General features: G+C 40.0%; 1 protein-coding gene across 1 annotated transcript in view; it reads right to left on the reverse strand.

Moving 5' to 3' along the window:
* SHISA6 (shisa family member 6) overlaps positions 1–27,072 on the reverse strand; it is a 392,897-nt gene that overhangs the window by 34,414 nt on the left and 331,411 nt on the right. The window contains exon 4 of the mRNA XM_056858695.1: positions 12,477–12,539. Within this exon, the coding sequence (XP_056714673.1) occupies positions 12,477–12,539 (63 nt within the window). The remainder of the gene's footprint in view (positions 1–12,476; positions 12,540–27,072) is intronic.

The raw sequence follows: 27,072 nt of genomic DNA on the forward strand, positions 1-27,072 counted from the left end.
TCCACAGAAAAATCTGGGTATGAAAATATACAAATACTCAGTAAAGACAGTCATAGACACAATAGACACCTGGGATGGCCCAGGCTAGCCTGATCTTGTCAGATTTCAGAAGCTAAGCAGGGCCACCCCTGGTTAGTATTTGGATGGGAGACCACCAAGGAATACCAGGGTTGCTGTGCAGAGGAAGGTACTGGCAAACCACCTCTGTTAGTCTCTTGCCATGAAAACCCCAAAAAGGGGTTGCCATAAGTCGGCTGCGACTTGATGGCACTTCACACACACACACATTTTAGAGGCTTAGTGCCTTTGCCAGACAATTTTGATTTTGCTATTGCTTCACTGCAAGGAGTATTCCAGAAAGAGCCAAAGACTGAGATATGTATCTGACTGGTGGAGAGCCCTTTGCCAGTTTTGTATGCTGTGCTGAAACAGAGTTGCAAAATTGAATCTCAGTAACTCAAATGAACATTTTACCAAGGCTGTTGTTTTTGTTTCAAAATTTGCCTATAATCACACAGAAAAAGTACAGTGATGTCTGGAGGAAAGACCTATTGAACTTTTATTTGGCAAGGTAAAAAACCTAGAATTGCCTATAAATACCTAGTGGACTCTAAAGAAAGAGGTGGATTTGCCTTACCACATTTTCAACTGTATGCGGAAGCTTCAGCTATGGTATGGCTAAAGGATTGGATACAAATAACACGAGACTATTGGATTTAGAAGGTTTTGACAACAGATTTGGGTGGCATGGTTATTTGTGGTATGATAAACTTAAGAATCACTCAAATTTCCAACATCATATTGTTAAATCTTCTATTATAAAAATATGGTTAAGATACAAGCACCTTTTGGAGACTAGAACACCTTTATGGATTTCGACACAAGAAATGTTAACATTGCGACCACTACGACCTTCCTCCTTTATAACTTATCAGGATATTTTGTTATGGGAGCTTCCGGTTGGTCAAGATGGCGGAATGACTGCACCTCGCAGGAGCGGAATTGAAATTGCCTGTTTTGTGGCTAAAAACTACTCTTTTTAGCCCGGGGTTAGAAGATTTTTCTTCGTAAAACCCGACTCCCATCAGGGAGGGGAACGTTGCACCTCTACAAGAGCTACAGACGTACCAACAGGCAAACTCAGGCAAGTCCTCGCAGTTCCGACCCACCAACCGACCCCCCCACCTATCTACCTACTTCACTTCCCTATCCCTTTCCTTTTTTTAATAATTCCACCTTTGCATTGAACGTTGAAAACGAAAGATATTACTCTGATAAGAACATCTCTAATTACTGTTTTTTGCTTTCTCGAGGGCTGTTGGAGTCCCGGGAGGGAAGAGAAGGCGACCCGAGGCGGCGGTTCGTGGCTTGCGGAGCCCGGCGCTTGGAAGAGAGGGCGGAGGACTGAGGCGACTTGAGGCGGCGGTTCGCGGAATTCGGCGGTTTCCCAAAGGAGCAACGACCTGAGGCCTTCCACGGAGTAAGACCAGGCGGAGGCGGCAGACGCGGAGGCTGGCGACGAGGCGGGGAGCGGCGGAAGCGGCGGGGAGCGGCGAAGAGCATCGGCGGCAGCTGGCAGACAAAGAAAAGGGTCGACGGTGGCCCCAGAACTGGCTGGCCTTGGAGGGCAGCGAGTAAGGATTGGCCGGTGCTGCCTGTTATCGTAAAAGGGCACCGGTCACTTTAACGCACCAACTACTCCTAGCCTCCTCCTGGGGGCCCAATAAGAACTTCCGGGAACATTCAAATGTAAACTAAGTTTAGAACTACATCCCCCAGGGTGCTTTGCGGCAGCCGGGCAAGAGTGTAACCAGCCAGACACTGAGTCTGTTACAACTAAAGTTTCCAGACTAGCAGGTATTTGTGGGTGGAGAGTGGTCTGGATAATCAAGATAGATAAATTCTTGTGTTGTAGTATTAATTGAATTCGTGATTAATTAACGAAATCAATTGATTTAATTATACAAAACATTTGCATTAATTTCATTGTTGATGACATTAGAAAAAATAAAAATCCCACTAATTAAGGGTGACTTGTTGTTGAGGAAAATTAACTGAATATTAAATTAAATACCAGTCCAGGTGATACTACTTGGGACATTCTCAACTCTGGGTGTATTTACAAAATCTGCAAGAGTAATAGGAATATTTACACTAAAGCTTGTTCAAATTTAAGAATACTGTGGATATATCCTTGCATGTCAGACACCTTTAAGGAATTACAAACTAGGAGACGTGTATACAGATATAATCTGATGAAAAAAAACAGGAAGTCGGGGAAAAGTCACACCCTCAAAAAAAGATCTAGAAGTTCGAGAGAAAGAAGAAGACGAAGAAGAGGACGAGGAATTAGAAGAAGAGGAAGAAACAGTAGAACAGCAACTATACCAACAGCCCTCAGGTAGCGGTACACAATCCAATATGGAAAAGACCCTGGAAAAATTGGCAACTCAACTTGCAGCTATTACAACTCAAATAGCTGGAACTGAAGAAAGACTAAACGCAAAGGTAGACCAAGTCAGTAAAAAAATGGATAGAGTGAACAAAGAACTGGAATCACTGACAAAGGAATGCCTCTCAGTTAGGACGGATGTGCAGAAGGTACAAACTGAAATGAAGACAGTTAAACAAGAACTGACTACAGGATTTCTGGATATAAAACAAAAGTTAGAGGACAATACTAAAGAGATCTTATCCAATAGAGAAGATATTAAAAAACTCAAAGAAAGACAAATTAGAGTAGAAAAGTCACAATCAGAACATAGAGCCTGGAAGGAAGATACCGAATATAGATTAGCATCTACAGAAATGCAATCGAAAGAAGCGAATCTTCGTCTTCAGGGGGTCACGGAAGAAGTAAAGCCTGATTTTCTAGAAGAGACAATGACTCAGACCTTGGCCGACTATCTGGATATTCAAGAAGAACTTCTAGATATAAGAGATATATATAGAGTTAACTCTGCATATGCATCCAAGAAAAAACTTCCAAGGGAAATCTTGATAAAGTTCTCTGATAAAAAGATAAAAGATGAAATTATGACTAAACAAAGGAAGGAACCTTTAGTTTTTAAAGGTAAAGAAATTGCAATCTTCCCAGATATCCCACTGGCGGTAAGAAAAAAACGACGAGAATTTGATTCACTACGTAAACTACTCAGTGAATTAGAAATATGGTACAAGTGGATTGGCCCGTACTTTCTGAGTGTTCAGTTACCAAAAGAAAGAAGATTAATTAGAAATGCGGAGGAAGCAGAAGAGTTAGAAGAAGAATTACTGACAGAAAGAAAAAAGAAAGATGCAAAATCAGGCAAAACAAGCCCACAACGAACTAATGGGAAGAATCACTCAGCTGGACATGATAATAGCCGTTTAGCTGAAGCTGCAGCGTATACATAAAAACACAAAATGGAAGGTCTACAGATAATTTCAATCAATGTTGATGGTTTGAACACACCACAAAAGAAGAAGAAAACTTTCCATGGTCTTGCAAAATATAAAGCAAACATACTTTGTTTGCAGGAAACACATATGAAAAGGAAGTATAATCACCTACTCAATGATAAGAGACTCGGTAAAGTCTATGCATCTTCGGCGGTAGAAAAGAAGAGAGGTGTGGCTATTTACATTAGAGACCCGGCAGTAAAAGTCTTAGAAAAAATAAAAGATAATGAGGGCAGACAACTAATATTTAAACTCCAACTACCAACAGGGGAAGTTAAAATATTGGCGTCAATATATGCACCTCTTATGTCGAAAAAAGAGTTCTTCGTGGACCTTTTTGCAGCATTGGCAGAATTGCAGGAATATGATTTGATAATCGTGGGAGACATGAATGGAGTCCTTGAAGGCAGTTTGGACCATTCTAAAAACAAAAAAAGCGGTACACTACCACAAATAGTAAAACAACAGATGCAAATTCTTAACTTACAGGATATTTGGAGAACTAGAAACCCAAGAGTCAAAGATTATACTTTCTACTCGGATAGACACAAAACGTATTCTAGGATTGATATGTGTTGGGCCTCATTACCGCTTCTAAGAAACCTCGATAGTGTGGAAATATTACCTAAAATTCTCTCAGACCACAATCCCATTGCAATAAAATGGCATAAAACACGAAATGGATCATTCAGATGGAGGTTGAATGATACATTACTGCTCAAAAAAGTAGACCTCGATAAAAGTCGATTAGAACGATTTCTTTCAGAGAAACGAAACACCAGGAATGAGTCAGGGTACAATTTGGGATTGTTCAAAGGCATACATGAGGGGCATATTTATTGCAATCAACTCCAAGAATAAGAAGGAGAGAGAAAAACAACTACTAGAGTTACAAACGAAGATCAGGCAATTGGAGAGGTCCCATCAAGTTTCAGGCAACAAAAAGACTTTAAAAGAGATTATAGAACTTAGACATCAAATCGATCTTTTACACACAGAGGAAATGGCCAAAAAACTTAAGTTTGTGAGGCAAAAATATTTTGCACATGCAAATAAGCCGGGGAAATATCTAGCATCCTTGCTTAATAAAGAAAGACAAAGAAGAATAATAGCTTCTGCTAAAGTAGATGGACAAATCACTCATAAAGAAGAAGAAATAGCACAATGTTTTGTAAACTACTTTAAAGAACTCTATAAGGAAAATGTGCAAAACATATTAACGACAGAAATTACGGAATATATTGCGCAAAATCATTTGAAGGAGCTATCTAACGAAGAAAAGGATGCATTAAACCACAAGATTACAATGGAAGAAGTACAACTGGCAATCGACAACTTAAAAATCGGAAAAGTACCAGGACCAGATGGTTTGACGGCTAAATATTATAAATGCTTTAAGGAAGAGTTAACTCCCCATTTAGTAAAGGTAATGAATGAGATACATAAAACCTGTAGGGTACCCAACACATGGAAAGAAGCTTATATAACCCTTATTCAAAAAGACAATACTGACCCCTCATTACCATCCTCTTATAGACCAATTTCTCTGCTAAACGTTGATTATAAGTTGTTTACTTCAATAATTGCTCAGAGGATTTTGGCGTATACTAACACATTGATCAATGAAGACCAAACAGGATTTATCCCGAAACGATACATGAATGAAAACATAAGATTTCTGATTAATGCAAGAGAACTAGTCAAATATAGACAAGAAAAGTGTGCCTTCATCTTCTTAGACACAGAAAAAGCTTTCGACAATGTCTCCTGGGAATTCATACTGCAAGTTATACGTAGTATAACTGATAAAGGAAATCTTCTTAAATGGACCACCAGCATTTATTCCGAACAAGGAGCAAAGCTACTTATAAATGGAAATCTGACCCAGAACTTTAGTATCGGGAAAGGTACAAGACAAGGATGCCCTCTATCTCCAATATTATTTAATTTAACGTTGGAAGTACTCGCCAATAGAATCAGATCCAATCCAAAAATTACTGGACTGCAAGTAGAAGGAGAAGAGTTTAAGATAAAAGGATATGCAGATGATGTCCTATTAACAATTACTCAGCCACAATTAAGTATAGTAGAACTAATGGATAATATACAACAATATGGTGAAATGGCTGGTTATAAACTCAACAAATCAAAAACAAAAATCTTTCTAGAAAATACAACACAAGAAGAAGAAGCAAACATAACGGCACAAACTAGTTGTATTATATCTAAAAAGCCAATAAAATACTTGGGAGTATATATCCCGAAAAACAATCAAGAATTATTTAAATATAACTATGAAGCGGTTTGGAACAACATAGAAAAGAATCTCTTCATGTGGTCAAAGTTAAGAACCTCTTGGTTGGGTAAAGTGGCGATTGTAAAAACGAATGTGTTACCCAGATGAAACTTCCTATTTCAAATGATCCCAATAAAAATTACCTACACAGTGATCGCCGGTTGGCAGCGAACAATCAGCAAATTTATATGGGATAAAAAGCGCCCCAGGATCAAATTTAAAATCATGACGGACACCAAGAGAAGAGGAGGTCTGGCTCTTCTGAATTTAAAGCTATACCATCAGGCAGCGACTCTGGTCTGGATTAAAGATTGGATAATACACCCAAATACCAAGAGCATCAAACTAGAATTATCTAACTGGCAAGTTCAGCCTCATCAACTCTTATGGGGAAAAAATCCTAAAAAAAAGCAGGACGAAAAAAGAGATCACCCGATTGTGGATAACATGATTGTGGTTTGGAATAAACTAAAACTAAGACTAAGTCCTAATTCCTCACTAATGATGGCCCCATTCAGTGTTTACGGTTCTAGAATGAATAGAAAAATGTTTGGATCTATAAGATATGGTGATATAATAAGAAAAGACGAAACTCTCAAAACACTAACAGAAATTCAGGAAGAATACCCTAGGATATCTTGGATGCAATATCATCAATTAATATCGAGATTCAAGGAAGACTGCACAATTAGAGGCAAAATTAGAAAAGAGACAGAGTTTGAACAACTACTGAGTAAATCGTCGCAACACCTCTTAGGAAAGATTTATAAACTTTTATTATCTTTTGACACAGAGGAAGAACAAGTTAAAGTATGCCAAATTAAATGGATGGAGAATTTAAATGAAACGATAACAACAGACGAATGGGAACAGATTTTTCAGAAAAATTCTAAGTTCACTCTATCCCAAAATATTCAGGAAAACTGTCTAAAAATGTTGCATAGATGGTATATAACACCTAGTGACATCCAGAATATGAACAGTAAAGCTTCGGGACTCTGCTGGAAATGCCATAAAACCAGAGGCACCTTTTTCCACTGCTGGTGGACATGTGAGGGCGTGCAAAAATTTTGGAAAAAGATTCATAAGAACCTCGAAGGCATTGTAGGGCAGAGCATAAAATATGATCCAAAACTTTTCCTCCTGAATAAAACACCAAATACCATGAACAAGGACCAACAGATTATGGCAAAATATCTAACAACTGCGGCAAGAGTAGCTCTGGCTTCACTTTGGAGAACGAATAAGATTCCAACACTTCAAGCATGGTTGGATAAATCTCTGGAATATATTACTATGGCTCATTTGACAGATTATCTAAAAGATATTACACGAGAACAGAACCATGAGAGGTGGAAACCCTTTTATGACTTCATGAAACACACTAGACAAAAGATACCTTCGAATTAATCCATTACCAGATAAAAAATATGGAAGACTCTGTAAATAGGAGTAGTGAATGTGAGATATTAACATAATGATATGTCAATAATATCATTCTTCTTTTCCCTATTTTTTCCTTACTCTAAAAGGTGGTAGTGCTAAATATACTAAAACGGCTTAATATTTATGTATTTAATATATTTTCCTATGTATCCCCCACCCCTCTTTCCCTCTGTATCCCACTTATGACTTAAAATCAATAAAAGATATTTATAAAAAAAAAAGGATATTTTGTTATGGGACGGTAATCGAGTAGCCCTAAAAGAAATGAAGAACTGAAGGATCATTTGACTTGGCTTCAATATTATCAAATAAAATTGGTATTTGCTCAAGACATGAAAATAGGTTTTACAAAAGATAAATCACTATTGCAATGGACATTATTAGATACAGATGACCATTTAATTTCCAAGATGTATAAAATACTATTGATGATTTATACAGAACAAGATCAAATTAAACCTACGTTGATAACATGGGCACATACATTAGGGCATAATATACCATTGAACAGATGGGGAAAGTTGTGGTCTAAGGATATGAAGCTTTTGCTTTCACAATCATTAAGGGAAAACATTTATAAGATGATATACAGATGGTATTTGACTCCAAAAAAATTAGCAAAAATGTATGGAACTATGTCGTCAAAATGTTGGAAATGGCAAAGGGAAGTTGGTTCCTTTCACCATATTTGGTGGACATGTGAAAAAGCAAAAAACTTTTGGGATATGATCTATAACGAACTTAGATTGATTTTACAGCATAACATCCCTAAAACACCGGAAATGATGTTGCTAAGTATTGTACCAGATACTATAATAACGCAGAGATCTTTTTTTAGTATATGCCACCACAGCAGCAAGATTGGTGTATGCAGCAAAATGGAAAATGTCCGAAGTACCGGACAAGATGGACTGGATAAATAAAATGATGGAACTAACAGAAATGGCTAAATTGACAGCATTAATAAATCAAAAGGACAACGGGGGATTTGTGGGGGAAGGGAGGCATGGAGAATGTACTGTGGAAATGAATTTAACTTAGCAAATATCCAAGGATTTGAATTAGTTTGAATGTACAGGTTTATATAAGCATGTTATTGTTAGTTTTTAAACGTTGAAGTATATGATATAATCCCTGGATAAAGAATGAATTAAATTAGAAAATATATGCAAAGGGAAGTACTAAGAGTATAAACAGATAGAGGAGGATGGTGGGGAAGTAAAAAAATTTTTTTTTTGGTATTGATTAAATTAGTAATGTTTATATCTTTTTAAATCAATATAATACATATTGTTTTGATATTATTAAAAATAATTAAAAAAATCGTTAAAAAAACAGAGTTGCAAAATTCTCCTTTGTAAGGGCTGATGTTGAATACTCTACAGATATTCCTCAATTAACCAGATAATCTCTGCCTACTCACCTAATGATATTGAAAGTAAGCCAGTTTGGATAATACATTGGCCCCTCCGCATAGTAAGAAATGGATGACAGTGAGAGTGGAGTTTGGTTAGTTGATATTGGACTGTATTTGATAGCTGACATGCTATGACATTTACTATTTGACAATATTTGATATCTGGCATAAAAAAGTATTAGCATTTGACAATGCAAGTTCATGAAAGCTGGGTTTTAGCCTGACCTGAAACCTAAGAGTATCTATATCAAGTCAAGTCAAATTAAGTCAAGTCAAGTCAAGTGAGTTTATTTGTACAGCCATAGGCTGTTACAAAGTATCCTAAAATATCTACAAAATTCTAAGAAAACTGATTAAAAATTAGTTACAGGATAAAAAGTAAAACAATAGTTATTACACAATCACAAATTTATTGTCGTACAATAAAGGGAAAAATCCATTAAAACTAAAAGTGCTTTAAGAGTATCTAAGAGTAGTTGGCCCAATCCACATACTTCTCAGGGAGCCAGTGGCCCTGCTCAAAGCAGCATATCACTGGAACCAAATCTTAATTCCACACCATGTGGGTTGTTGGCTTCAAAAATTGTCTGGGCAATATCTCATCCATCCTTCAGCCTGTGTACTGCTGCTTTCTGTTCTTTGCTGTACAATAACTGTAAAAAGTGAAGGTGTCTCTTTGAGGTGACTTGCTATTATTTAAAGGGGTCTTAAACCTTAGCCTCCCACTTGTCCAATTTACTTCAGCTATAACTCAAATATTTGGCCTTGCTGCCAGTCGCAACCAACCAATTTGCAGCTGGCATTACTTGTTTTGCAGGTTTTGATGGAAAGGACAAAAATTGGGGTTACCATGTTAGTAAAAATGACCTGTTGTTTTAGCTAAGGGGCGACTGTTGCCAGTGCTCAACAGAAAAAGAGATAATTTAGAAAAGTGCCAAGGTAACCTTTTCAAGACTGTTTTCTTCTCTTCCAAGCCATGGTGCTATAGAGATTCAAAATATAACACTGTTTTCATGTACAATTATCCCACAGTTCTTCAGCAGGAACAATGCCATTACAAAGCTAGTTAATAAATGCCAGTCTAGAGAAAGAAAAATGCAGAGAGACACCACACATGGAGGGGGGGAAGAGATGTGTTCACATGGTATTATTTCTCCCAAATGGAAAAGCTGACATTGCCACTTGGTATTAGGGCCATTGTGGGCAGAAACAATGCTGAGAGAAGAATAATGTTTGTGCTGCTGAAGAAAAGATGGCAGAAGGACAGGGGAACAGAATAATAATAATTGGTTTTTATATGCCGATTTTCTCTACGTTTTAAGGAGAATCAAACTGGCTTACAATCTCCCTCCCTTCCTCTCCCCACAACAGACACCCTGTGAGGTAGGTGGGGCTGAGAGTTCTGAGAGAACTGTGACTGGTCACCAGCTGGCCTCATGGGAAAGAGTGGGGAAACCAATCTGGTTCACCAGATTAGAGTCCACCACTCATGTGGAGGAATGGAGAATCAAACCCGGTTCTCCAGATTAGAGTCTACCGTTCTTAACCACTTTACCACACTGGTAAGGGAAGGTAGCAAGGAGATCCAGAAAAGTAAACAAAAACATTTGTCAAAAATATTAAATAAACCTCTGAACTAAACAAGAGGGAAGGGAGTTGGCATTCTGGAAGTTGAAAGTAAACGTTACAGTGATATCACGTTCACCTTGTATGTATGACTACTCCTGTTTGTAAGAAAGAGCCAGAGCATATTAACTTTACAAATGACATTGGGGACCAGTACCTGAATTTTAAAAAGAAACCCCCAAAACTGATATGCATTTTAGCAAGAGATGAAAGGACTATTGTAATGGGGCCTATATAGATGCACTGTATATTTCCATGCTCTTGACGCAAATAGATGTCTGTCACTATTGAAAGCAGTTTATCTTTGTATAAGAAGTAAATAAAGTAAAATTACTCAACTCTGATGGTCATCCAAGCTTCTTTTAGCACCAATAGGGAAAAAAGACAAGTTCTGCCTGTCTTTTTTCCTTACTGGGGCTAAAACCATCTGGAAGAGGTCGATATTGTGGCCCTCCACCATTTTAACTAAACTTTGTCACCTTGGAATTGCCTTAGAGGATTTGTGAATGTTAGATGAAAAATCAGCATTCAATACTATCAAACAAAGAATTTTAGACTAAGAACAACAAAAAATATGTCCATTTACTCCAACATGCTCCCCTCTTAATTTAGGTTTACAAGTTAAATATGGGAAATTACAGCAGTACTTTGATATAGAGGAACCCCTTCAATGGAGGGCATTTATGCTTGCCAGGCTGAATGCCCTCCCTTCGGTGGTACTAAATGGCAGGTTTAAAAATATTCCTTTTGAGAAAAGATTATGTGTATGTGGCTTGAGTCAACACAATACGCTACAGCATATAATCATACATTGTCACCTGCATGACCGTCCTCGTAAAAAAACAATTCTACCCTTGATTGATAAAATGAAATCTAGCCAAGAATTCTCTGTATGCTGTTTTTTGTTGAATTATACTATTCCTGAAGTCACTTTAAAGGTGGTGGAATTTTTGATGGAAGTTGTCAATATAAGGACTAAAGTCTAAACCAGTGGTTCTCAACCTTTTTCCGACTGTGGCCCCCTTTCGACCTTGCTTCCTTCCTGGGGGCCCCCTGTCCTACTGGTAGAAAGGTAGCTATTTAAATGTTTTGTTTGTAAATAGCCAAGGAACAAAGAAACATAAACAGCCACACAAAATGCACACATGCATTGGGAAACTGAAATTTACAAAAAATACCCCTCAAAAAGGGAATACAACATGCTAATAAACAACAATGTCCACATACAAGGGAGAACAAAGCCTCTACCACTGTTGCACAAGATTACAGCGATACAAAAATCCACAGTTGCAAACGATGCATAGAAGTGCAATGAAGAAATACCCCTGCTTTTTAGCTCCCCTGGTGGACTCAGGGTTACACTTGCATGAAGAAACAGCACCCCACACACTGATACTGCTGCAGCCACGCACTTTGCCCGTGACAAATGAGATGCAGACAGCTTGGTGCGCGCAGAGGTGGAGTGCGGAAGTGGGAGGGAGAAGGAAGCAGAAGCGATGTTGCCGCAGAGTGCGCATGGCGATCTATCTGCTGGGAAGCACGGTCACTTCCCTGTTCACTCTACATATCTGTTTTTTATTTTCTTCACTTCTCTGTTTTCTTTTTTCTTTTCTTTTCTTGGTCACTTCTCTGTTTTCTTCACTTCTCACTTCCCTCTGTGGCCCCCTAGTCTCGTGCTGTGGCCCCCCATTTAAGCAAATTTTCACCTGTGGCCTCCTTGGAATATCCTGGGGCCCCCTGGGGGGGCATATGGCCCCAGGTTGAGAACCATTGGTCTAAACCATGTTTAAATCGAAAATGTATGGACAGTGAATTTTGTGTACTGCTTACGTCATGTTTCTGAGTATATGCCAATAAAGGTCGATTGATTGATTATTGTGGCCCTGGTCAATATCCCCCCCCCAACCTGCTTTCAGAGACTAAATTAAATCCCATTCAGGGATCACCAGCATCATATGCAATGTGGTCCTGAAAATAGAAGCTGAGGAAGACAAGAATGCAGACACATTTCGATAAATAAGGAGACAGAACACGCTCTGTTTTCTGTGAATGAGAAACATATGAATCATATTTAAATTTGGCATTATTAGGAATAGGACCCTATGCATAATCCTTAATATAACACATATGTCACCTGTGTGTACATCATGAAATATTCTATTGATATACGTCTGGTTTTAATGCCAGTAAAAGGATTACTGGCAGAAAGAGAAAAGTTACAGCATCTGTAACTTTTCACTTGCATCTTACCATTAGAAGGTGTCTGGTTTGCACTGCTTAATATCAGGTGATTATAATTTGGCTCTTGGTCATCTGAAATTCACAGAAAAAAGAAAATGCCCTTTTAGGAACAGCTCAGCAAGGCTCTGCAGACCTGCAGGTCATAATTATAACTCACATTATTCATGGGAAATCTCTGCATGATTAAGGGGAAGAAGATGCTTAACAAAGAAAAAGCGCCTTTCATGTTAACTCTCTTAAAATTCCAGATGCCAGGGAAACATGTCAAAGAATGACAGCACCCATGGGGCCGAGGCCACAAGCAGGATATTCAGCAAAGTGAGAAGCACATCCAAAGCATAAGCAGACCATGACACAGATTTCAGCAACCAGCCTGTGAAATAGAGAGGTCCTAAGCTTTTATAATTCATACTGTAGATGCTCATATGGCCATTTTATTGTGGCAAATGGTTATTTGTAGGGGAAAAGGTACTCCTGAGCATATTACATAGAAGCCCCTTTGAATGGATCCACAAGGCAAACTAGTGGTGGGTAGTAGCTCCCCAAGTAGGGTTGCCAGGTCACTCTTTGCCACTGGCGGGAGGTTTTTGGGGCGAAACCTGAGGAGGGAGTGGTTTGGGGAGGGGAGGGACTTAGAATGCCATAGAGTCCAATTGCCAAAGCAGCCATTTTCTCCAGGGGAACTGATCTCTATCAGCTGGAGATCAGTTGTAATAGCAGGAGATCTCCAGCTAGCACGCAGAAGTTAGTAAACAATAGTTAGCCTGCTGTAAGTCAATTAGTGAAAAGAAACAGCAGCAATAATGCAGAGAAAAGTATGATCTGTAACAGTAGTGGTATTATTGTGTCATCTCCACTATAAGTTACATAAATACGAAGTAATATAAATTCAACATGGTATACACATTGATATACATAAGTCCATGCAAGGACAATTGCGCTGAAAATAAATTCAATCTGTACAGTGACAACTGAATAAAAGTAATAATAAATCAGCGTCTTATGGTTCCAGTCCTTTCAAGAGGTGTAGTTCTTTTTACAGAGGTCCGGTTATCTCTCTGTTTCGGCTAAGAAGCCTTCCTCAGAAACCACTAGATAATAACAATTGATACATAAAATAACTATAATAATCAAATTAAGCATACAGGCATAAATCATGGCAGAAATATTTTGCTTATAATCATATTATTGTAATACAAATATATACTCACACACTAGCTGTTGATAACTTGCTTACACGTTGGCCAAAGAGCTATGTCTTCACAATGTTTTTAAGCAGTATAGTCACATGCTTGATTAGTAGTAGGTTGTAACTGAGCATTTTCCTTAAAGATACATGTTATACATAGCAATTCACAAATAACAAGTCAGATCTAATGTTGCATTTAATCCATTAGGATATACCGTATTAAAAAGATGGATATATTTAGACTCCTGACGTCTCAATAATAATTCTACATCAATTTTGTCAATACTCTGTTTCACTAGTCGCCACAGTACAAAAAAGGATAAATCTTCATCTGTGTGATTATTAGAAAATGCTGAGTCGGGGCGCCTCTAAAACGCGATTCCTGATTCTAGACCGATGTTCACTGATGCAATATTTAATCTGTCTACTGGTCTTACCGATGTACCAATATTGACATGCACATTTAATGGCATAAATAAAGTATGTTGAGTCGCAATTGTTAAATCTTTTGACGATAAAATTACGACCTGTAACAGGGTTGGTAATCTCACGGACTGGCAACATAAATTTGCAGCTTTGACACGAACCGCATCTAAAATTTCCTTTAGGTAAAGTAGATGTTACTATAGAACGCGGTATGCTGCTTACCAAAACATCCTTAAAAGAACGAGTGCGTTTGTGCGCAATCAATGCCCCCGTAGTGCATCCTCCAACTATGTAAAAACAAATTCCCCTAAGATCAAGATCTTCCTGCTGACCATAGAGTCAGGAAGATTTGAACTACATAAACATTTTGGCCTGTAACATTTCAGTTTCTCAAACTGTGACTGAACATAAGAACAGAAAGTGAGTGTGTGAAAAACAAAATTCATTTGCATCTGAAGAGGGTCCACGTGTTCAATGGAGCAGGGAAAGGAGATGGATGAGCAGTTTGGCCTTCTTCGTTGTCTGGTGTAATATGAGAAGTAGGATTCTCTATGGTGCTGATTTCTGGTGTTCCCAGGTCTCTCTGTGGAGAAGGACCGTTAGTCCCAAAGCTCAGGCCTTCACAGAAAAAGAAGTCGTTCAAGGCACTCATATGCCTTCTTTTGCTTCTTCTTTCAGCCTGGGAACTGGCAGTGCAGTCCTGAACACAGTTCTAAATTAATTGAAGTAAGGCTTGGAAGGGTATAACTTTGTTTAGATTGCACTGCCAGTCTCAAAACAGAATAATTTTTATTGGGTGTCACCTGCTTGAGGAATGACTCATCCATGTTAGATACTGTGTCTATGCTTGTTACATCAGAATTATACACCTAGGAATCGTGGTGTCTGACCAGTAGTACATTATATAGCTGCAGTGTTCTGATGAAGACAGACAGTAACCTGTATCTAATCCAACCACACAGTTAAGAAAACTTACGGTCTTTGACTTTCCTTAAAGTTTTCTGCTGATTTCCCCTGCTACAGCCCACTGAATTTCCTGAAAATTTCTTGGGGGGGGGGGTATCAGTGAATCCTTTGGAACAGCACAGTGTCTGTGGGGAAGGGGTTTGCACTCTGCAGTGGGAGGGGAACCAGCAGAAATTACCACCCCTCTTACATGTCCTTAAATTTTCTCAATGAGATTGGATATGATGTTCTAGAAAAATAGAAACATTTCTATGCCAAGTGGCATAGAACAGGGCCATACGACACCTCTCTTTATTCAAATCCCAGATCCCCATCTCAGAATAGGTGTGTGTAAGTATGAAGATGCACAGGGTGCCTTGTGCCAATACAGCTAGTCACCCTACTTGACAGATGGGGCCACTGATGTCCTTAGATATTTTGAGGGGGAAAGAGTGGGAAAAGGCTGAATGGAGAGACATGGCTTGACTATTACATTACACAAGGTTGCACTCTTGTAGTTGCTTCTGGTTTTTGAATATGTTGCACACCCAGTTCTAATTTGCACACCCAGTTCTAATTTGTGCCGTGTGGGGGTTTTATACGATGCTACTTTGTAATGTAAAAATGGATGCTAGTCTGATCTCCAGGATCAGAGGAGCATGCCTATTATATTAGGTGATGTGAAACAGGCAGGATGGTGCTCCTGCAGTTGTCTTGTTTGTGGGCTTCCTAGAGGCACCATGTGAACAGACTTCTGGACTTGATGGGCCTTGGTCTGATCCGGCAGGGCTTTTCTTATGTTCTTAATGTTTGGCAATACTGGTTGTGGCCAGCATACAATATCCACCTACCTTGCTGTACCAGAGTAACATTCTGGGGTTATTTGCAAGGCCAGTGCCTCATCTTCAACATTTACTGGTTGCAGCAGCTAGCTTTTTTTACACACTGGCCCCTTTAATAACTGAGGACTCCCCCACTCTTAGAATAAAAGTATAATTATTAATGTGAAGGACAAAACGAGTTTGCTATTCTCATGTTAATAGAATGTGTCTACAGCTTCAGGAGTCACCCCGGAGGCCGCCCAATCCGATCCCTCCTGAATGTAGCTCACTAAATTGCATTTGTTTAAAGTATCTTTTTTCTAAAGGCATCCCTTAAATTAGCATAACACAAAGCTGTTTCCACACTGCTGCAATCTCCGCACTGCTGACCTCAATGCAGCACTCTTTGCAAGAAGCAACGCTAAAGAGTACTAATATCAACAACGTATTTTTTGAAAACGATGGCAGGCCCTTCTGTGCCTTCTTGGGTTTAATGAGACAATTTTGCTAATAGTGGTTTGCTGGCCGTGAGCCGGCCCGGGAGAGAGAAGGCGACCGCGCGGCCCTATGGATGATATGCTGAGCTCACATCTATCTGCTGGGAAGCTCCATTAGGGAAATAAAAGATTAATAGGGCTCTTGGTTTTCCAAAGATAACAATAAGAATCCTCCGGGTGCAGCTGGAGAAGATGGCGGACAACAATATCAAGGGAAGAAAGAAGGAGTGGGAGGCAGCCTGCTGCAGAATCACCTAGAATGCCAAGATGGGCACAGCGCAGCGCATGCTATGAGCCACTTCTAAAGCCAGCTTTCCAGAAACCAAGCAGACCAGATTCACTCGGTTGCTTTCACGGGGACTTTATAACTTTACAACGTAAAAAGATCTCTGCAATCAGAACGGTGTGACATGATAAAGCAGTTCAACACGTTGCATTATGGCCCTGTTAAGAATAATAAACTACCTTCCTTTCTTCCCTATACCCTTCTGTGGTCTTGAAAAAAGCCTTGAAGTTTTTACATGATGATATTTAGTGTAACAGAGACCCTGGCATCCATTCTCTTCCCTTCTGTTTGAATATTGCTCAGAATTTACAGATAATGGCGCTGCATTAAAATATAACTGTACTAGCAATGACAGCTCCTTCATACTGTCAAGGACACTGAAAGTATTCATTCTTGATATATTAAATCCACTCAGGTTTGTTTATAGAGGTGGGGGAAGCCCTTTCTTTCTTTCTTTCTTTCTTTCTTTCTTTCTTTCTTTCTTTCTTTCTTTCTTTCTTTCTTTCTTTCTTTCTTTCTTTCTTTCTTCATAGCTGTTCAATAAGTATGTGCAAGTGGACGTACTAGTGGCAGAGGAAATGAGCTGCACTTTGGGTGGAGCAAAATACATGTGAATACTGGTCACAGGAGCCAAGCCTCAATAATCTACTTGTTAATGTGTAATTAAATTAACAATTAATAACACATTACAAATTTCCCACAGCCATTCTTGCTTGTGTGGAGTTGATTGTATTTTCCAATGCCTTGTATATAGGCTTTGCACCAACAATTAAATTTAACATTAAATCCTGCAAATTTTCAAAATGTTTAATAAAATCGTATTAGAAAAAATGAGTCTCGAGATAATTTAATTACCAATGTTTCAAAACAGTAGTCCAAATCATACTCCAAACTGAGACAATGTTACTACAAGCCCATCATAAGTGGAAAAAACCCTGCTTTTGGAAATGTCTGCAAACACCTGAATCCTTGTTTAACATGTCTGCAATGTTCCATGCTGTTTAAGCACCATTGCATCTCCATTTTAAGGCAGTTTTTGGTAACACTGATAGAAAATTATGACCGCTTTTTGCGCAGAAAAGAAGAACGTTCATCTGGCAGCTGGCAATTCAAGATTTTTGCCACTTTTAAAATACAGATCTTTAAATCTGCACCCTCTGAAACTAGGCAATAAATTTTTTGACAAATTTATTATCAATGATTTTTTAGCTACATGGGAGTTTTAGTTGTAAATTATCACACTCATTTCCCATTGGACATTTGTACTAAGAGACATACATCGTGACACTGGACAGTTTCATTAGTATTTTAATCTGTGGGGGAAAATTATTTCCCACTCCAATAAAAACATGACCTTTAAAATAGTATCTTTCAATGCCATCGTATGGACACTTTCTTGGGAGTATGCCCCATTAAATAGACTTTAGTAGGGTTCTCAGTAGACCGCCTTAGGATAGCACTGTAACAGCTCATTCCTGAGCCTGGGGGCCAAATGGACTTAGGAGCGCCCAGACCCCTACGTTGGCATCTGTGCCACTTGAACCATGCAAACTGGCATGGACGCTGGCAAGGTGCCACTTGTGTTGCCCCCCCCAGTACTGCCACGACAGCGCGACCCTAGAATGTTGGCTCAGCCTCCTGCCGGTGTCCTGCTGGTGCAAGTCCTCACGCTGGCATCCCGGGAGTTGTCCCCGTGGTGTTCCAGGGGGCAGACCTGCCGGTAGGCAGCTTCCTAACCCCTTCCAGGCTGGGAACACCCCCCTCTGCAACAGTGGTGCTGAGTCAACTTTTCGTTGGCGCAACATTGCTGTTTTCAATGGGGATATTTTCCCCATTTCCCCTTTTTTATTTTTTAAAAGCCCTTTTTTTTGCCTTGAAGTGGCCAGGAAACCTCTTTGGAGGTGCCACAGCAGTGCCTCGGCCACACCATCCCCGGCTGCTGCAAGGCTTAGGGATGAGCTGTGAGTCTTTCATTTTATTTTTCCTGAGAGCACTAGGGCTGCTGGCCTGGCTCCCACAAAGAGTGGGATCTTTTTTGGGGGGGGGGCACAGACCTTGAAAAGCAGTATTGCTTGCATCATGACATCACTTTTAATGAAAACCTATAAGTGACATAACACTGCAACACTCCAGGAATTCTTCAAATGTCTATGGTAAAGAACATAGAAATTTGAGGCATTCCTCAAGCATCATGGTGTGGCTGTGACATCACTTCCAGGTTTTACTGGAATGATATCATGACACACGCAATGCTATCCCTCCCCATTTCCCTTCCACTGCTCAGAGGAAAGCAGAAAGAGAGCCACAGAGAATGTATAATCACTGTCCCTACTCAGTATATGATCCAGGATACTTGAGCAGCATGATATGTACAAATGTTAGGTATTCCACATCCACCTCTTTCCCACCTTTTTTGTGGTAAATTGTAAATTTATCCTCACCTTTTCACCCATCTAGTTAAAAATCATAGATCACCTTTTGCCATACTTTTTTCTCCCAGTTACTAATTCAGAAACATTACAGAACAGAACATTCATTTTTGGAAAGATAATCTTAATGGCATTTATACCACACCAATTAGATAATTTCAGAGCAGACCATATATCAATTCATTAATCTTCCTTAATAGCTCAAGGTTGTTTTATACAAATCTATATTATTTTTTATAATCTGCATCCCTAGATACCTGTGTTTCATATGAGCTTAACAAGATTCTCTGTACTTAACTGAGATCTACCTGTGTTAATTTTAATAACTTCAATCTTCTTTCTAGATTTACTTTATACCCAGAGACTGGACCATGATTGCATGTAATTTAATAGCTGACTGGTCAATATCAGTTATGTATATTATAGTGCTGTCTGCATGTACATGGAGTTTAAAATAATGTCAATATCACAAATTCCCTTTTTCCTGTCTAATGGGCAACAAACAACATGGCAAATAATAGATAACGAGCATCACTGGCAAATCACTGGCCTCCATATTGGTTATAAGGTCAGAAAGAGTGTCCTTGCCATTATCATAAGTCACTGTACATTTGCTGTGAACAATCTAATCCACCAAATTCTGAAGTATCAAATAACACAACTCTACTACTGTGAGAGAAGTGAGGAAAGAGCCTCTGCCTCAGAAGGAGGATTATAAAGGAGGAGAGAGCAGGTGTGTAGGTTAAGGTACCTCATGCTTCTGTGAAAGGAAGGAAGCCACTCCAAGGAAGCTTCAGGACACAGCGATTGGCATGCCCATGTTGCTGATGTTCCTGTTAGCTGGTCAAGCCAGCCCTGAATTCACTTGGCTTCTTTGCATATCTTGGAGGTCCTCCTCCCTCACATTACTACATAACCTCTAAACCAGGATTCCCCAATCTTTTTTGAGCCTGTGGGCACCTTGGGAGTTCTGACAGGGCGGTGGGTGCAACCACAAAACGGCTGCTGTGGGAGGTGGAGCCAACCACAAAATTGCCACTGCAGGAGGTAGACACACACACACACACACACACACAAAGAAAGCCCAAATGCAGGAGACAAGAAGAGTAATTTTAAACACTGGAAAAAAGGAGAGAGGGAATAAAACAAATACTATGGTAGCAGTAGGGTTGCCAACCTCCAGGTACTAGCTGGAGATCTCCTGCTATTACAACCGATCTCCAGCCGATAGAGATCAGTTCACCTGGAGAAAATGGCTGCTTTGGCCATTGGACTCTATGGCATTGAAGTCCTTCCCCTCCCCAAACCCTGCCCTCCTCAGGCTCCACCCCCAAAACCTCCCACCATTGGCGAAGAGGGACCTAGCAACCCTACGTGGCATCTTGTGATGAAACAATGTTATTTTAATCTGCACAGCCTATCAGATGCCCAAAACTAATCAGAGGCCCTGTTGGGCAGCACCCACTTTCTAAAAACACTTGCTGGGCACCAGAAAAAGTGTTGGTGGGTGCCATGACACCTGCGGGCGATATGTTGCGGACCCCTGCTCTAAACTCTCTGCCCTCCACTTCTTACTTCATGTTCCCTGACAGCCCCCAGTGACTTCAGGGTCATGAAGACACCCTGGGGTTTAGTTTAGGTGACAAAAGAACAATTTACAATGGGACAGTTTCATCAATTTCCTGCTACTTGCCATAGGTTGCCATTGTCCCACCCTTTTGTGTGCTGAGCGCCTTCTCTGCTAAACACCTTTGTAACTCTCATTCTCATTTAAACAACGTGCCTAGGTTTCGAAAGCCACCCAAGTTCCACTGACTTCAGCAGAAAAGGGAGACGCAGAGCCTCTCTGAGGATGAAGCCGTGTGGCAGCTGAAGGGCCCGGTGCCTTGCAGCATGAGACCTTTAATTAAGTGGCTCAGATTGGAGCTTTTCAGCAAACATTGAGGGATCTGAAGATGCCTGGCAGCCTTTCATCCCACTCTTGACAGAAGAAGATCTTTTCAGATGCTGAGGTATTGATCCTAACTTTGAAAGCAGCACTTCTTCTTCAAGGTTGGGACTGACAGTTCTAATTTGAAACATAAATCACTCACTGAGCTTCCTCTTCCCAGGCTGTGGACTCCTGGTAACTGATGAAGAAAACACTAAATAGCCCCCAATGTGTCTTCCTTGTTTTACTTGCCGCTGAAGGATAATATTCCCTAGAAAACATCCTTCTCATCTCACCAAGTGAGTTTCCAGCCTTCCTTCTGTATGCCTCTGTGTTCTCCAGAGTACATTTGTTTTTCCAGACCCAGTGATTTCCTACATGTTGATAGTTAAGCTAAACTGAAATAAATTAATTTTGATCCATAACAGAAAAAATAGCAATTGTCAGCGTCTTCCGAAGGGGCTGTATATTTTGTTCTCTGCCTTGGCTAATAAAGCCACCTAACAAGGAAAGCTAGAATATTTGAAGTTGTCAAAAAAGCCACAGATAAATGATGTGTTTGAAGACCAAATGGTATTTTCAGATGTTTTTTTATGGCTTGTTCACAGGGGAAATTAATTACCTGGGAAAATAAGGAAGTAGTGCTAAGCGGATAACATCCATTTGGTAACAAATTTCATGTTCCTCTCTTTTTTATGATGTTCTCCCTGCAACCCGCCACACTTATTTGCCATCCTTTCATCACTGAGAAAGCAGTTGCTGAAACAACAAAATGATGGTCAGATACCTCCACTTAGCCATCATGAGCCTTCACATAGCTGCTACTCTGTAGTGTGGGACAGGAGGAAATATGCCAAAATGGGGGCTGGAAACGTGATCCAGGAACAGCCGCAGTAAGACCTTTTTTAATACCAATGGTCACCTGTTTGGGCAGAGAATACAGGGAAGAGGACTGAACCCAGCCTTCTACTTTCCCTCCTGGAACAGACAATAACAGTATTGAACCCCTTCATTTGAAAGTTTAGAATAAGATATTTGTATTTGGGGTACCGTGGGTGGAAAGTAGGTAGTAAACTATGGAGAAAGAATTTTTATTAGAGCTAAAGGAGGGGTGATAAGTAAGATTAAGATAGCAGTATCAGATATTCTTTGTAATGTTAGAATTTACAGCTTTAACCAATTAGTGAGAAAGCTAAAGAGTAAGAGGCTTATATGATATATACGTAATTTAGAGCGGTTTATTGTTATTGTTTAGAGCGGTTTATTGTTGTATAAATAAATATTAGATAGTTTATTGGGTTATTAACAACTATTCACTGATCTCCTTGGAAGAAGTTTTAATCTGTATGTGTATGTGTTTGTTTACGTGTTTGTAATGTTTAAACTTTTAATAAAATGTATTAAAAAAAAAAACAGTATTGAACCCCAAATCCTGATCCAGAAAAGGAGATCTGCATGTGGAAGAAGACTTGCAAACATGCAGATGACATGGAGGCAAATATTCACTTGGTGCACATATCAGCCTTCGATGGCAGTGCATACCTGGCCCCCAATGAATACAGGCATAGATATTCCAGAAATTTGGTGAAACAGAGAAGCATCTAATGGTGTACATGTGTAAATACATTTCCCCCTACAAATGAGTAATATCTAACTGGGTGCGTCTTATGATATTAATGGGACCACTAGTTTTTTATCTGGGATCACCATTTCTTATGAGTAATGCATGACTAGAACTGAGCTGGGGCCAAACTAACTAGGGATGCATGTATAATCCACACCTACCTTTCCTCCTCCTGGATATACAAGAAACATAATACAGAATTAATCACACTCACGCATACACATTATCATATACAATAAAGGTGATACTATAGTTTTCCACACACATCACAGCATACTATTTACATCAGAATATTCTTGACATGAAGGAGCCAGGACAATTTTCGTAAGATATTAATTTGTAGGAAAAAAATGTGTTAACTAAAATGTGTAGGAGGGACTGTGGCTCAGCAGTGGAGCATCTGCTTGGCATGCAGGAGGTCCCAGGTTCAATTTCCGGCATCTCCCGATAAAGGGACTAGACAAGGAGGTAATATGAAAGACCCTGGAGAGCCGCTGCCGGTCTGAGTAGACAATAATGACTTTGATGGACCAAGGGTCCGATTCAGAATAAGGCAGCTTCATGTGTTCATGTGTAAATTATTAGATGCTTCTCTGTTTCAATTGTCCAGAATAGTTCTACATACATTTGCCACTTGTGCATTTTCTTTCCTACAGAGAAATAATGTCCATAGCGCGTGTGGTTTGGGAAGCAGGACACCCACACATCGGCCGAATGTACTGTGTGGCCCTACTTATTTCAGCTCGTCTATGTAAATTGAGCTCCCAATTTTTCATTCTGATTCTCCAGATAGTGTATAAAGCTGTGTTACATCTACTTGCACTCAAAAGGATGAGGCTGCTGAATAATGAAGATTTCTGCTTCACTGTGTTGTCAATTTGCATTTGTGAGACAGGGAACTGATGCAGAGCAAAATTTGCAAGAGTCATCAGAACCACAGGAAACCAAAGAGCCATTTTCTTGGGTCTCATCTTTTAGGTCATCTGGTGTTCTAACAGACTTTAATGTGCCTAATGCCCTGTGCAAGAAACTAATAAATCCTCATAAATTAAAGTTGCCAAGGTTCACTACAAGAGAAGGCTGCAGTATCACCAATTGTTGCACTGAAGGCAGAAATCTGGTGGTTATAATTTTTTTTTTCTAATCACAGCACAATAGCAGGAGGAGAAGTTGTACCTGCTGAAGGTCCCTTATTTTCAGCTCTTGAAGGGGCAGGATCCCTCCCTCTTATTGGCTTGGAAATTAAGGCTAAAACCCTGTGCACAATTACTTAGCTTTAAGTCCCCTATGAGCTCTAATTCTGAGTAAACATGCTCAGAGCTAGTTTTAAGGATTCAATCCCAAATAAAATTTTTGGAAGAGCAGCCATCTTAGGACTGATGCATACAACAAGCCGGTAGAGTCTACAAAAACATATGCTATACTAAATCAGTAATAAACCCAACCTTTAAATTGCCACAAGACTTTTTTTCATTTTGCAGTTACAGTAGGGTTGCCAACCTCCAGGTTTTCTCTGTACATACCATACATTTTCCCCCATACCATCTATCACATTTATATTTCATCTTTCTGTCAAGTAGTTCCCCCTTCACTGTATACCCTCACAAAAGGAAGTAGGTTAGGCTTGTGAGATAATGACTGGTTAAGGGTCTTACTTCCCCCTTGCCTCACCTCCAAATAAAGGAGCTCCTGGCAGGGTTGCCAACTGTTTGTAGAAAAGTGCCCCGCCCCTTTAATAAAGTGATTTATAGGGTTGCCAGCTCCGGATTGGGAAATACCTGGAGATTTTGGGGGCGGAGCCTGAGGAGGACAGGGTTTGGAGGGGGAGGGACTTCAGTGCCATAGAGTCCAATTGCCAAAGCAGCCATTTTCTCCAGGGAAACTGTTCTCTATTGGCTGGAGTTCAGTTGTAACAGTAGGAGATCTCCAGCTACTACCTGGAAGTTGGCAACCCTAGTGATTTACCAGGGGATGTTCTTTACTGCCATGCCATGAAAAGTTTCAACTGCCCATTTCCACACATTGAGCCTCTATTAAAGGGATAGGACTCCCCCTGCACTCTGGTCTACTGGCAATCCTAGCTGCTGCACGTACAGCTGCATACCAGTAATGCTTCATCCACCCCACTAGCCCCCCAGGGTGACCAAGGTCCCTGAAATCTTATTACCTTAATCCCACATGCCCCACTCAGCAGTCTTGATTTTATATGGCAAGACCTTTGTACACAGTAGCATCTGGCTTTATAGAGTTGGTAGTTTTCACTGTGCTACCACAAACCACAAGTGGTTCCATACAGCTCTGCAGTGGCTTGACAAATCACCACATCTGCATGACAAGCAGATATGGCTTGGCAAATCACCACATCTGCATGACAAGCCACTGCATTTGAACAGTAGGGTTGCCAACCTCCATGTGGAGGCTGGAGATCTCCAGCTATTACGACTGATCTCTAGCCGATAGAGATCAGTTCACCTGGGAAAAGTGGCCGCTTTGGCCATTGGACTCTATGGCATTGAAGTCCCTCCCCTCTGCAAACCCCACTCTCCTCAGGCTCTGCCCCCAAATTCCCCAGGTATTTTCCAACCCGGAGCTGGCAACCCTAGTGAACAGCCTCCAAGTCATCATGTTTAAAGTGGCCACCACACAACTGCATGTTTGAATTAGGTTTCTATCTGCAGCACCAAACACACAAAAAAGATTACGGCACTTTGGAGATACATGGGTTTATTGTACTCTAAAATAGATTGTTGCCAATGCAAGTCCATGCTATAACAAACCAGTTTATCTAAGGTTCTGTAATGCTGCTTATTTGTTTAATATTAAATATATTTTCCATTTCAGAAAATGGGACTGATGTCACTGACATCTATAGGAGTATAATTGGTTACAGGGAAATTTACTAAAACCTTTCCCAGGAACACTCAACCCTCCCTGCAACAAATCATCTCTGTGCACAAGCATATGAATGCTGCACACAAGAATTCTCCATTTGAACTTTCAAACCTTACAAACAACCCCTGCACTCATTGATGTAATGTGAAACATACCTTTAAGACTAGGGCAAATTATTAACAGGATGAAACAGCATCTCAACCTCCTTTCTTACGGCTGCTGGCCTGCCTCTGGTCTGCCCCTTCTATGGACAAATCAAGGCTGGAATGGAGACAAGGGCAAGCAGGTGCACTGTTTCAATCCCATGTAAAAACTTAAAAATAAATAAATAAAAGGGGTTCAATTTGTGTTTGCAAAAGGGGTCACTGTGTTAGTCTGTCGTAGCAAAGCAAAACAAAACAACAGTAGCGCCTTAAAGATGGACGACATTTATTTCAACATGAGGTTTTTTGTGACTCATGAAAGCTGATGTTGAAATATAACTTGTTAGCCTTTAAAGTGCCATTGGACTTTTTGTCTTATTTTAATTTGTGACATAGCAGTTTCTATTTAAAGAATGAAAACATCTTTTTAGAACAGGAAGAATTTGTTTTCTTTTTTTTCTTTTAAAACTCCCCCCACCCTTTAGTTATTATAATTGTGAGCATGCATGGGGCTTAAAAGAGAGATGAGGCTGGAAGGAGAACTCCCTGGTAATGGTAGCACTACTCTGCCTTCCCCCAAATTGCTGGGGAGAGCCTGGCTTCTTTTGGAAAAAGTTCCCCCATCTAATGAGAAAGGCTGGGTAGAGTTCTGCATTGAATCTGTAGGAAGAGGAGCCATAGAAACCTGGCTGTCTCCTTAGAATTGGCTTGCCTATCTCAAAAGGTCGGAGATGATGCTGCAGCCTTACTGCTGGGTGTATTCATTCAGTGGCATAGCTGCAGTGCTTCTTAACTACAGCAGGTGTGAAATTGCAAGAGCTGTTTCCTTCCTCGTTGCTGTATACATTTTTAAGGGTTCCTCAGAATTTCTGCTTGGTAACCCCACCTATAAAAAGTATTGCTATCCCACTGACTAGAGGTGTTCAAAGTATGATTGTTTGTCCATTTTAAATAGGATGGATCTTACTATGTTTCCTGGATTCAAAAAGACCTAAGCCTCAGGCCAGGCCAATACTACACATTAGCATGCATTTCAATGCATGCATACATAGAAGTGAGTAATAGTTATTATCCTGTCTTCTAGGAAAATAAATAAATTTTGACAACTGAAATAGAAAGCTGATAGAAGGAAGGCCTCTGAAGGAGATTGGTTATTGAGCTGAGCAGTTCCTGATGAGGTGACTTCAAAGATCATTAGCTTAGGGCCAAATTAGACATGACTATGGGTAATCTGTAGTTGGATATCCCGTGTGTTGTTTTTTTTTAAACCTGATAGCAATTGCAGGGGTCCAGATCCAATTCAAGACTATCAAAGGTATGTCTTTTATACCCTGTTCTGTTTCCCCAATCTCAGTAATTTCCCCAGTATTTCTATTTGTCAGGGGTGGGATGGTGATACAAAGTATCAATCAGACAGGTTTCC

The sequence above is a fragment of the Euleptes europaea genome, chromosome 1 (genome assembly GCF_029931775.1).
Source record: "Euleptes europaea isolate rEulEur1 chromosome 1, rEulEur1.hap1, whole genome shotgun sequence".
NCBI classification, from domain to species: domain Eukaryota; kingdom Metazoa; phylum Chordata; class Lepidosauria; order Squamata; family Sphaerodactylidae; genus Euleptes; species Euleptes europaea.